The sequence below is a fragment of the Nycticebus coucang genome, chromosome 4, assembly GCF_027406575.1.
Source record: "Nycticebus coucang isolate mNycCou1 chromosome 4, mNycCou1.pri, whole genome shotgun sequence".
In the NCBI taxonomy this organism is placed as follows: Eukaryota; Metazoa; Chordata; class Mammalia; order Primates; family Lorisidae; genus Nycticebus; species Nycticebus coucang.
The window spans coordinates 23,653,189-23,666,725 of record NC_069783.1 but is presented as its reverse complement, the minus strand read 5'-3'; the positions used below and the strand labels follow the sequence as shown (position 1 = coordinate 23,666,725).

At 40.6% G+C, this 13,537-nt stretch overlaps 1 protein-coding gene across 14 annotated transcripts in view; it reads left to right on the top strand.

Annotated features, from left to right (window-relative positions):
* Positions 1-13,537, top strand: part of DTNB (dystrobrevin beta) — a 278,523-nt gene that overhangs the window by 223,493 nt on the left and 41,493 nt on the right. For all 14 annotated transcript variants that reach the window (XM_053587758.1, XM_053587753.1, XM_053587759.1 and 11 more), the window contains 2 exons: positions 10,699-10,784; positions 11,661-11,774. In XM_053587758.1, the coding sequence (XP_053443733.1) occupies positions 10,699-10,784; positions 11,661-11,774 (200 nt within the window). The remainder of the gene's footprint in view (positions 1-10,698; positions 10,785-11,660; positions 11,775-13,537) is intronic.

The following is a 13,537-nucleotide window of genomic DNA, read 5'->3' as shown; positions in this document are numbered from 1 at the left end:
AGAGCCCGGGCCGCCAAAAAACAATGACAAGTACAACCAAAAAATAGCCAGGCATTGTGGCGGCACCTGTAGTCCCAGCTACTTGGGAGGCCGAGGCAAGAGAATTGCTTAAGCCCAGGAGTTGGAGGTTGCTGTGAGCTCTGATGCCACGGCACTCTACCCAGGGTGACAGTTTGAGGCTCTGTCCCAAAAAACAAACAACAATAACAAAAAATCCTGATCATGTTATAATCACATATGAAGCATTTTATAAAAAACATAGATCCCTGGCTTGAATCAGCATCTCTGAAGTTATGGCCCATGGATCATTATTAGCAAAAAAAGAAAGAAAGAAAGAAAATGTCCAGTCTTCTGATTTGTAGTTAGCTTGGAAACCACAGCCTTAAACAACAGTATTGGATTTTTGAGAAGGAGAATAATAATCCAGAGCATTCCAGTTAGTCTAAGTGAGGCTGAATGATGGGGCAGACTGTCCCCGGGGTAGGAAGAAAGCCCTATCGGGCACATCTCTTTGGAACTCATCCTGCCAAGTTCATAGAGTTGAGAGCATCCAGTCTCTTTTTAGGAGGCTCCCCAAATGCACACTGCTGGATTGCAGTTTGCTAAATGTGTTGGCTTTCCATGGTTTCATAGCATTTTCCCAGTTCGACTCAAAGGAGCCTTGTTTCTTACCCTGTATTTGTCAGATGTGTCTCTATCCTATTAATGGTGGCACTCTGAGAGCCTGTAGCAGTGGAAGTGAGAGATGTGTTCTTCGACCCAGGGTTAAAGGGACCTCAACACCTTATTCAATAGTAAATGGATCTCACTCTCTGGAGTTTTTTTTTTCTCTTAATTTTTTTATTAAATCATAACTGTATACATTAATGCATTTATGGGGTACAATGTGCTGATTTTATATACAATTTGGAATGCTTACATCAAACTGGTTACTGTAGCCTTCACCTCACTTAATTGTTGTGTTAAGATCTTTATACTCTTAATGCTTCACCTCTTAAAATAAGGTTCTCTAATCTTTGATATTTTTGCCCTTCATTGCTCTGGGCTTAGTGTACGTATCCCCTCAACCTAAGGGTTTCATTCATTGTTGGGGACTTGATGATTATTTAACTTTTAGATGCTCTTCACCTTTTGTCTCCTAAACTCATCCAGCTTATACTTCTACGGCATTTAAGAAGTTATTTCCGACACAGATCAACATATCAGAAAGATAATCTTTCTGCTTCAGCTCCCAGACTCTACTCATTATTTTTTCACTTCTTCAGCAGGTGTTTGTTGAACTCTTTCAGTGTTCCAGGCATTATATAGAGCATGAATGTTAAAACCATACTCCTTAATAAAGGTCATAGAATAGAAGAGAAAAATACAAAATAATAAATTAACTAATCTGAAAATTAAAATTTTCTTAAAAAAAAAATATGCTATAGGGGTAGGAGGCAAAAGGGGAAAACATCGTATCCATTTTAGTACAAGTAGATAAATCTTCACAGAGGAAGCAACATCTCTGCTCTGCCAGGGCTCAAAAGACGAATAGGAGTTCACCACCAAGTTTCCAATGAAAATGGAACTCTGAAAATAGAAAGGAGTAGACCCAGTTTAGGAATGTCTCCATTAGGCCAGTATTTCCCAAATGTTTATAGATCTTACTTGAAAAACAGGGCCCCACCGTCAAAAGAAAGTTCAAAAATGCCAGATTCTACCACATTAAACAGTTCTTTACAGCAGGACTCCTCAGAACCTTTACATTTCACAACATTTATGCCAGCCAAATAGGGGAAATGATAACCTAAAGTTAGCATCAGTTACGCCCTGGGTACAGAATTGGAACGGAGAGGAGTTGGGTGCACCTTATGAATCCAGAAAAGAAACACCGTCTAGAAAAGAGGCTTCAGAAAAGCTTCCCTTTTCTCCATAGAACTTAAGGGTCTACTTTCCTGTGTATACACTCTGTGTCTGTATTCATGAACTTATTTTCATGAATAAAGAATAAAAAAATAAGTTATTTCCCTTCAGAGGTTTCCCTAATTGCTTTGACCTAATAATAAAATGAGAAATAATAGCTAGCATTTTGAGAGCCATCTATATTTATAACCTTGTACATTTTAGAAACATTATAATCTGATTCTCACAGCAACTCTGGAAGATGGGTAGGATTCCTAATGTGATTTGACAAATGGGAAACCAAGGCCCAGAAAGGTTAAATAGAGTTGAGATTAAATACAGGGTACACAACTTTCTATGAGTGTGGTTCCGTCAATGCTCCTCTGGGATTACTTTCCATATTTATAACCAGTCAGGTATACAAGTGAGTGCTTTTGATTGATCCATAACCAATGTTTTGGTATTTGGTGTTAAGTAAATTGGTCTTTCCTAGATGTGCAGGGGATATCTGTCTGTTTTGACAAGGTAAAGAACTCTGGTTGCATAGAGCACTGCTTCCAGCCTTGGCTGCACATTGAAATCACTTGAGAAATTTTTTAAAAATACTAAAGTCTGAGCCCACCTTGAGAGATTGGTTTAGTTGGTCTTGGATAATACAGCCTGGGCACTGAGATTTTTAAAGTCTCTCCAGGTGATTGTAATATGTGGCCAGGTTGATAACCATTGACTGAGCAACATTTCTGAACTGGGGATAAACCAGAATCCCCTTAGCTGAGAGCCGTTAGTTTTAGATAGAGGCAGTCGTTGTACTTTCTCTGTTAGTCTATCAAGTTCCTCTCCGCAGTCTGCCCCTTGGTGAAGCACCTGTATTTTTCATCATTCATGCCATGTTTTGCCCCTCAGAAGCCTCTCGTGAGCCAACCTTGGACTAAAACATACTAAATGTTGTTGAGACTTTAGATGAGCTTACCAAATAAAAGCTAAATCTCTGAGCTTATTTTTAAAAGTTTAGAGATCTAAACCCTGAAGTTTCTTTGATTTCTAAAGCCTGGTTGGCCTGGAATAGGTTGAAAAAAAACTATATTTAGGAAAAAGCTGAAAAGGTACATGTCCATCTTCTTAGCCAGAATGCAGATTAAATACCATCATTGCTCCCCTAATTTTCTAAGAAACCTTATTTTCATTTTCACAGCTTAGCAATGCCATTATTGCTGTAGTAATGCCTATGATGCCTTAGTGTCTTTGAAGAAAATATTTCTGATTCTTTCTTAGGACTTAGGTTTCACTGATTAAAAAATAACCCTGACTTCCAATTTGATACAGGCTTGCAACTTTTCCGTTTTATAGGTCTTGTTAAGGTCTTGGTAAATTTTTTATTACTTTAAAGGTGATCAGGAAACTTCTTACAGACATGAGACCTACATGAAGGAACTGATGAGATACTTTCAGACTTCCCCGTTCTCCACTGCCCTAACACACGTGGCATTACAGAGAAAATCCATTTATCACATCGCATTACCTCAGTAAAGTTATCAGCGTAACTTTACCAAGCAAGTTATGTAACTATGATGAAGTTACTGGTACAGAATAATATTCAGATTGTGATATTAGAAAATTATACCAAGCAACAATTTTTTAACTTTGTTAGAAGACAATGGAGAGAATTAAAGCAAACCAAGGATCTGGAAGCAAATGAATTATCTCTGTGATACCTATGAGTAATGCTACTTTTGCTGCCACTGCCAGATTGTAGAGCAACCATGAGTCCATGCCTAGGCTATTCTGAGCTCCTTGGGAAATGATCCAAACTGGGTTTTTCCAGTAAACTTAGTTTAACACAGAGTTGTATTAGTATATTCACTGAAGTTTAGGCCACCTCTGGACTCCCAGAAAAGGTTCAAAGAATAGGACTGTTACACATGTGGTTTCATCTTAAAGATGTAAGGTACAGGTTTTGTGAAGTAATCATTGAATTAAATTTTCACAGGTCTCCTTCTACATCAGCAGTTCTCAACTATATTAAAGGGCTATGGCATTAGGAAGGTTGAGAACCACTGTTCTACCTGAATTAGGAATAGTTCAGGATCTGGGAATCAGTTTTCTTGTCTTGAGATCTTCTAGGATGAAGGAAAGAGGTGGGCCCTAATGAATCACTCCGTGCTCTGTAGAAATCCTCTTACCTGCACCAGAGGTTGGTCAGCTAATCAAAAACTAGTTTCATGTATTTAAGGAGATGTCTACTAAGCTATGTAGGGATGAACTAACCTAGTTTTCAAGAATTTGCATAAAAATACTTGAGCAAAGAAAAAGATACAGAATAAATGAAGCAGATATGTCAAAAATCTTTTTTTTTCTTTTTTTCTTTTTTTTTTATTGTTGGGGATTCATTGAGGGTACAATAAGTCAAAAATCTTTATAACCGTTGAATCTAGTTGAATATATAGAAATGTATTTTCTCACCTTTTGTCTGTGTTCATAATATATATTTAAGTAAGTTAAAACATTAACCTTTCTGTAACATTTCTTTGTATATGGTCATGTGTATTTTGACATCCATGAGCCCAGGTCCTCTGCACCTTGTCTCCTCCGCACAAAACACCGTCACTGGGTGCAAGTCCAGCTTCCATTTTCATTCCTTTACTATGGATTGAAAACTTAAAAGCTCTTGTCATGCAAGGGTGCAGAATTCCTTTTTATAGTTTTTCCAGATCTTTAAAATTGTCTCACCTTCACCTAATTCAACAGTAGTTTACTTTACAACTGTATTGAGTCTCCAACTTATTCAAACTTGGTTTTCACAGAAATAGCAACCACCTTTTCATCCTCGTGTTTCATTGGCTTGTGTGATTTTTAGTTAAATTACATAATAGCAAGTACAACTTGGAACAAACAACTAATCTTGTTAAGCATGCAGCTCAGTGGTAGAAACAGGTTCGTGTGGGGAATGCTAAAGTGTAGGCTGCTAACCATGAACCCAGGGCAGCAGTCACTGTTGTCTAGAGGGAATGGAGACCCTTCCAGTATACCCACTATGTTCACTAAGTAGAGGTCAATAGAGCGACTTTACCTGTAGTTTTTTCTGGGCCTTTTCTGCTCCAGTTGCTATAAGACCTAAAAGGTTCATTGGGTTTTAGTGGTGTGAACATAATGCCTTGATGACAGAGGTTCCAGGGTTACCCCAAGCCCCAGAACCATATGCCCTCCTTTTGGGTAAGCTTTGCAATGTTTACTCATTTTTAGTTGCTTCTGATTCTGGCTCTGCTGCTTACTAGATTCGTACATTGTAAACTGTTTTAAATTGCACGTGAACTTTATGGCCACCCTGTATAATAAGTTTATTAAATACAATTTAATTTTGAGTTGTAATAATCAACATTTGTAGAGCATTGTGCTGCTCCCTACATCACTTTCAGTAAAAATTCTCATTTTACAGACAAGAAAACGAAAACAAAATAACTCAAGGTCACATGGCCAGTGAGTAGCAAAGCTAGGATTCCTCACTAGTCTCTCTACTTCCATTCATATCCCACTAGAGCTAGAGCAGTGGTTCTCAGCCTTCCTAATGGCGCGGCCCTTTAATACAATTCCTCATGTTGTGGTGACCCCCAACCATAAACTTATTTTCATTGCTACTTTATAACTGTAATTTTGCTACTGTTATGAATCGTAAATATCTGATATGCGGGATATATTTTCAGTGTTACAAAGGGGTCGTGACCCACAGGTTGAGAACCGCTGCCCTAGAGAAAATTCTTCACTTAGCAGCCAACGAAATATTATTTGTTTTTCATAAACGTTTAGATCAGTTGTAGATTGACAGAAAAGTTTCAAAGATAATTCAGAGTGCTCTATATTCCCTACCCAGTTTCCCTTATAATTAACATACTACATTAGAATAGTACATTTGTTGCAGTGAGCCAATATTGATACATTATTATTAACTAAAGAATGTACTTATTCACATTTCCTTAGTTTTTGCCGAATGTCCTTTTCCTCTTCCAGAATGCAATCCAGTAGACCGCGTTGGGTTTAGTTGTTGTGTCTTCCTTCTTAGGCTTCTCAGCTGTGGCAGTTTCGCTGACTTGGCTTGTTTTTGCCAACCTTGACGGTTTTGGGGAGTACCTGCAGACATATTATAGACTGTTCCTTAATCAGGATTTGTTTTGTTTGTTTGTTTGTTTTGAGACAGAGTCTCAAGCTATGGCCTGGATAGAGTGCCATGGAGTCATAGCTCACAGCAACCTCCAACTCGGGCTCGAGCGATCTTCTTGCCTCAGTTTTTCTACTTTTAGTGGAGACTGGGTCTCGCTTTTGTTCAGACTGATCTCAAACTCGTGAGCTCAAGCAATCCACCTGCCTCAGCCTCTCAGAGTATGAGCCACCGCACCCAACCCTTAATTAGGATTTGTCTGGTGTTTTTGTCTTTTTTTTTTTTTATTGTTGGGGATTCATTGAGGGTACAATAAGCCAGTTACACTGATTGCAATTGTTAGGTAAAGTCCCTCTTGCAATCATGTCTTTTTTGTCTTTTTTTTTTTTTCCTGAGACAGAGTCTCAAGCTGTTGCCCTGGGTAGAGTGCCCTAGTGTCCATAGCTCATAGCAACTTCAAACTCTTCAGTGATTCTCTTGCCTCAGTAGCTGGAACTACAGGTGCCCGCCACAACGCCCGGCTATTTTGTTGTTGTTGTTGTAGTTGTCTTTCTTTAGCAGGTCTGGGCCGGATTTGAACCCGCCAGCCCCGGTGTATGTAGCCGGTGCCCTAACCATTGAGCTACGGGCGCCAAGCCAAAGTGTCCTTTTCATTATGCCATATCCGGGGACATACTAGCAACATGCGTTGTCACTGTTTTTGCTGCTTTGACCCCGTACCTGAGGTAATGTTTTCCCGATTTCTCCAACATAGTTACTCCTTTTCCCCCTTCCCACGCTGTATTCTTTGGAAAGAAGTCACTGTGCACCGGCCACACGTGAGGTTTGGGGAGTTAGGGATTTAGGCCTTATACCTCCTTCAGGGTGGATTCAAATAGTGTACATATATTATTTAGAATTCTTCTGTATGGGAAATTTGTTCTTCCCCATTTATTATTCAGTCTTTTATAAATGTAGAACAGTGTTTTCAAAATATGCAATCAGATTTCATATTCCCCTGCTTACAGTCCTGCAGTGGCTCATTCCATACTCCGAATGAAATGCAGCCTCATCTCCCAGTGCATCACCTTCGCCCTCACCTGAACATCCCCAGTCGGAGTGGCTGCAGGGCCTTTGCACTTGCCCTTCACCCTGCCCTGCAGGCTTCACCATCAGACATTCCCCTGCTTTGCTTCCTTACTTCATTGCATCTCTGAGAGTTCTTTTGTAACTTCCTCATTTAAAAAGTCTTCTGTCCTTATTCATTCTGTTTCATTACTCTGTATTCACTGCATTTATTCCTACTGATGTCCATATTTGTTTTGGGGGAGGGGTTAAATCTTTTTTCCAATGTTATGGAAGCTCTGTGAGGGTGGGGACTGTGTCTTATTCGTCCATGTACCTCTGACTGCTAGAACACTGCCGGGCACATAACAGGAGTTCAGGAAATATTTATTTGTATAAATGAATGCACCAACTATTTTTTTTTTTTTTTGAGACAGAATCTCACGCTGTCTCCCTGGGTAGAGTGCTGTGGTGTCATAACTAATAGCAACTTCCAACTCTTGGACTCAAGTGATCCTCTTGCCTCAGTTTTTCTGTTTTTAGAGACAGGGTCTCATTTTTTGCTCAGGCTTGTCATGAACCTGTAAGCTCAAGCAATCCACCTGCCTCGGCTTCCCAGAGTGCTGGGATTACTGGCGTGAGTTACTGCTCCTGGCCATGCACCAACTGTTTTTGTAAGAAATCATCTTCGGGACTCTTCTGCCCAAGGCATCCTATGTATTTATGAAATAATAATTCCCTTTCTATCTCTTTTTCGGTGTCCTGGAAGTGTTTTAGGAAGGGAAACTTGGCTTTTTTCCCCACCTACTATAAAGGAGCACTATAGTATTTAAGACAGTAAATAACTAAAATCCTAAGTTTCTCTGTCATTTAGTGTATACTTGATAGTATTTAAAATTTGAGTGAAATAAGCCAGTGTTAGATCTCTCCTGGGGAGTTCTTCATTATCATACCCAGGTGGAGGGAGCTCAGCTCTGCTTGGGCACTGGTGGCAGCTGGGCCTGCAGCCTTGGGAGGGAATCGCCTTGCACCTCCACATCTTCGTATCTCAGCTACGGTGCTTTGTGGAGCCAGAGACTCTTACCGGGTTAAGAATCTCTACTGATAGTAGAGACTTTTGATTTCTGTGTTAACCTCCTCTCGGAAGGATGCCTCAGCTTTGCAGTCAGACACTCAAAACTGGAAAGATTCTTTTGACACTTCCAGTGAAATACCACAGTGTTTCTGTTTGTTTGCCATCAATAAGAAGCAAATTCCTTTAAGAGCTCATATCTTCATCCATAATTTTCCCTGGCCTAGCTCTAAAAAGGAGCCATTACTTTTAACTCCAATTTTCAGGAATTGCAAGCCTGTTATTCACAGCCACATTTGGTCTTGAGCAAGCCATTTTCCTGTGGCTCAGCTCGGGCTCTCAGACCCTGAATACAGTACAGAAACTTTACCCAGCAGGCTGCTAGTCCATGCTTCTCTGGAGGAAAAGAAACCATCTTGTTTTTTATTTTAAAAAAGAAAAATATTTAGCAATCTGGTAAAAAGCCTCCTACCTGGATTTTTTATACTACTTTTGCCCCCGTTTATTTAGAAAATGCCACATGAGAAGAATCTAGACAATCTTCAAGCTCTAGATGAGGGGAGTAGGGTGTCTGCTCCATGATAGGTCATGTTTCTGGCAGAAGCAAGACAGTTCAGAGTGAAGCACAGTGTGTCAGAGCCCTCGGGGAGAGCTGCTCTCCTGGTTAGTCAATAAAAAGGACACGTTACCTGGTCTTCCCTTTTCTTATTTTGTATTAATTGGCTACCATATTCTTAAAGGCATTAACAAAGGTTAGGACAATCAGCGGGTATATGAATCACAACCGCATAATTTCTCCAAAAAAGAAATGGCCGGTAATCATGTGAAAGTATGCTCAACATATTAGTCATCAGAGAAATACAAATGAATCCACGGTGAGAATACCACTTCACACGCACTAAGATGACTATGATCCAAAAAACAAAGAGTTGGCAAGGATGTGGGAAAAGTGAAACCTTCCTAAATTGATGGTGGGAATGTAAAAGGGTCCAGCCACATTGGAAAACAGTTTGGCAGTTTCATAAAAGGCATTTACCATATAACCCATCACTTTCACTGCTAGGTATATACCCAAGAGAAATAAAAACATCTCAGCATAAATGTTCATAGCAGCATTATTTAAAATAGCCAAAAAGTAGAGACATATTCACCAACTGTTGAATGGATAAATGTGGCATATCTGTATGATGAAATACTATTTAGCCATGAAAAAGAATGTTACGTGCCACATGGATGATCCTTGCAAACATTTTGCTAGGTGAAAGAAGCCCAAACAAAAAAATCAAGTATTGTATGATGCCTTTTATAGGAAATATCTAGAACGGGCAAATCCATAAAGACAAAAAGTACAATAGTGAATGTCATGGTAGGAGAGTGATGACTCGTGGGCATAGGGTTTCTGCCTGTGATGATGAACATATTTTGCAATTAGATCGTTGTGATTGTCTCACAACCTCACAAATATACACAAAGATGCTGAATGGTAACACTTTAAAAGTGGATTTTATAGTACATAAATTACATCTCAATTTTTAAAAAATTCACTGTTAAAAACTGCACACCCACTATACCAAAAAGACAATAAGCAGGTATTGGTGAAGATGCAGATAAATTGTTACCCTCATTCATTATTAGCACTTTGAAAATCTATTTGACAGCTCCTCGCATATTAAATGTGGACTTACCGTTAAACTCAGCAGTTCCTCTCCTAGGTGTTTACCCAAGAGAAAAGAAAACTCGTGTGGACACAAACACTTGTTTGTAAATGAAAGTTCACAGCACTTCATTGCTAATAACCAGAAGCTGGGAACAATGAAATACAACTTGGCAATAAAAAGGAAGACGGTTCATGGAGCAATGTAGATTAACCTTGCAAACCTTATGCTGGCCTCAAACTCCTGGCCTCAGTCAGTCTTCCTAAGTGGAAGCCAGAAACCAAAGGCTACCTGTTGTATGGTTCTATTTATATGAAGTTTCTAGAAAAGGCAAAGCCTGTACACAGCAAATCAGTAGCTGCTTAAGGGTTGGGGTGCGAGCAGCAGTTGACAACAAACCAGCCTGAGGGAATTTTTTGTGGTGATGGAAAAATGTTCTAAAACTAGACTGTGGTGATTGGTTTCACAACTGTTTGAATTTACTAAGACTTGTTGAATCGCACACTTAAAATGGATGGATTTATGGTATGTAAATTATACTTCAAAATCTGTTGTTTTTTTAAAAAAAAAGTCAGCTGGGCACCTATAGCTCAGTGTTTAGAGCTCTGGCCACATGCTCCAGGGCTGGTGGGTTTGAACCCATCCTGGGCCTGCTAAATAAATGAACAAACAAAAAAATAGCCGGGTTTTGTAGCTGGCATCTATAGTCCCAGCTACTGGAGAGGCTGAGGCAAGACAATTGCTTGAGCCTAAGAATTGGAGCTTGCTGTGAGCTATGACACCACAGCACTCTACGAAGGGCGACAAAGTGCATCTCAATAAAAAACAAACAAAAATCAGTCTGTGACTCTGGACACATTTGAGTTAGGAAAAAAACCACTATCTTCCTGCTTTAGACTCGTCCTCCTACTGACTTGGGCTTTAACTTTGATGCCAACAAACAACAAAGACAGCTTATTGCAGAACTGGAAAACAAAAACAGGTAAGAAGCAAGGCCATTATTAATGTCCTGGATTATCCTGTGAGTATCTGATTGTCTTTTTCTTTGCTGACTAGATGGCTTTTGACCACAAAGGAGAACCCAGCCTCAGTGAATGTAGGCTGGCCCAATCCGGTGAATGCCCCAGATGCTAATTTGCATATATTTGCATGTCGTTGATTCTGGTAGCCCACACCCCTGCTCCTGGGGCACAGGCCGCCTCCTACCCACCCACTTGGGATTGCTTTCCCCACTTGTTCCCGGCAGCATTTTCTCTACCTAGCCATCCTGTCCTGACCCACTATGCCACATGTGTCTGCCCGGTCTCTCATAACAAAGCCATTTAGAAGCATAGAGACCAGACAGTCCCCCTTTACACTTGAAAGGTAGAAACCAGGACAAGGAGACCTGATCTAAGGTAACAAGCATAGGCTGAGGGAAGAGCTATGCTGTCTATCTGTCTGTCTGTCTGTCTGTCTGTCTGTCTGTCAGGGGCTGGGGCAGTGGAAGGCGAGGAGATGGGGGATGTCTTGGGGGAATGCAGCTCAGGGCCTGTGTTAGAAGGTCGCAAGTTCTCATTTGCTTCCCACAGAAAGAAACAGTAAGGTATTCTGGTTGTCATTTTTCATTTTGTGGAGAGTTTTCAAGTTCTTGAGAAGAGCACATTTGTGACCTTTTCTACCACAAAGCATTGTTTCATTCAGGAAATGTCAGGTGAAGCGGTTTTGAGAAGGTGTCTATTTCACATCTTGGTCGTTTGGCGGCAATCAGACCAAGCCTGGGAGAGGAGGCACTGCTAGTGGAGTGCTAGCTACTTCTGACAGGGAAAAGGAAAGCTGTGAGCAGTAAGTAGCCGTATTTCGTTTGTGCCCCTTCCAGAGAGATCCTGCAGGAGATTCAGCGTCTCCGCCTGGAACACGAGCAGGCCTCCCAGCCCACGCCTGAGAAGGCCCAGCAGAACCCCACGCTGCTGGCAGAGCTGCGGCTACTGAGGTAGGTGGGGATAATGCACCACTGTCCTGAAACTGTCGTCTACTACAGCAGGGACTTTCATCTCAGGAGGCCAGATACGGAAGATAAGGAGTTATACCTGTTCTGTTTTTGCTTCAGATGTCCAGGTTCTATAACTGATCACTGTGAGACGGTCAGTTATCCTCACGGAACTAGGTAAATACCAGTGTCAGCTCCAGGACAAGCAGAACTGTGTTTACACTTCTGTGATTGCTTTAAGAAGACCATTGTAAGCCAGGCACTTTGCGAGGCCGGGGGATGGATTGCTTGAGCTCAGGAGTTCTGAACCAGCCTGAGCAAGAGCAAGACTCTGTTTCTACTAAAAATAGAAAAACGAGCCAGGCGTTGTGGCAGGCACCTTTAGTCCCAGCTACTTGGGAGGTTGAGGCAAGAGGATTGCTCAAGCCGGAGAGTTTGAGGTTGCTGTGAGCTAATACCACAACATTCTACCCAGGGTGACAGAATGAGACTGGGGGAAAAAAAGACCATTGTATGTATTTCCTTTTCTTTTCTTGCTCATTAATCTGACTTTAGAGACTCTTAGCATGAATAATGCTTTCCCTTGCCTGTGAGTATCTTCTCCTGACACATCATCGTCAGAGCAGGATGAAGAAAGATGCTTCCTTTGCACAGCCTCTGAGACATGAAACCAAGTCGGATTCCCTTGTGCCGTGGCTGTGGAAGCTTCCCACTTATACATAAATATAAGGACCAAGAAACCAAGGGCATAGAATTAAGATAGGAGTAGAGAGCAGCTTTAGCTCCCAGTCTGATGCTGTTTTGGAGGGAATGGGGAAATCTTCCCGGAAGAACACAATGTGAATGTGATCTGACCTGTTCTTAGGGTCTTATTTCCTGTCAATCTGAGATGTGTGTCCTCTTCTGTAACTAAAGACACTGAAACTAAGTTCAGCAACTTGATTCTCACCAGATTGCTAGATTTCCAAGTAGGAGGTTCTTTCTGTTTAGGTTGATTTTTAAGGTGCTATCATCTGGGATTCTGCATAGCTGAATACCATTTTTTTTTTTTTTTTAGCTCTTCCTTTACCTCAGGTAATTTAGTCTCTCAAGCATGATTTCTTTGCGTAGAGAATGGAGATTATAGTTTTGCATAGGTATCTTCCTGTTTGTCAATGTCATCAAGACGTAAGTAATTTAAACTGCAGGTGAAAATCATTGTGGCATAGAGATTTCCAGTCTCTTAAAAATTTATTTCAGTTTCTAAATTTACCTGGGCTGAAATTTTTGTTGCTCTGAAGTTCATTGCTGCACATTTGGGATATGAATACAGTTGGTGTCACGCTAGGAAGTATGGGAAAATGAATACTGCCAACTTGGGCAGAGTGTAAGTCTAGAATATCTATTGTCTGTCCCCACCTCAGCTCAGGCACAAGTTACTGTTTTTATATCTAGGATAAATATATATATATATATATATTTACTTACATACCTGTCATCCCTGAGTCTATTGCTGGAACTGACATTGCTAAAAGTGCTCAGTTAGCTGGAAAGAACTGAAAAACATAGATTTAGTAGGCACAGAGCAGAGTTCAGGGATATCACATAAGGCAGCAAGAAGCAAGAATTTAAGCCCAAGGAGGGTCTAAAGTTTGAGAAATCAAAGTATTAATCTCAAAAGCAGTTTCTATATCATTGAAGAAAGGAAGGACTATTTACTAAGTGTGCTGGAACAATTGTTTATGCATAAGGACAAAACATACTGGCTTTCTACCTCACACCGTGTG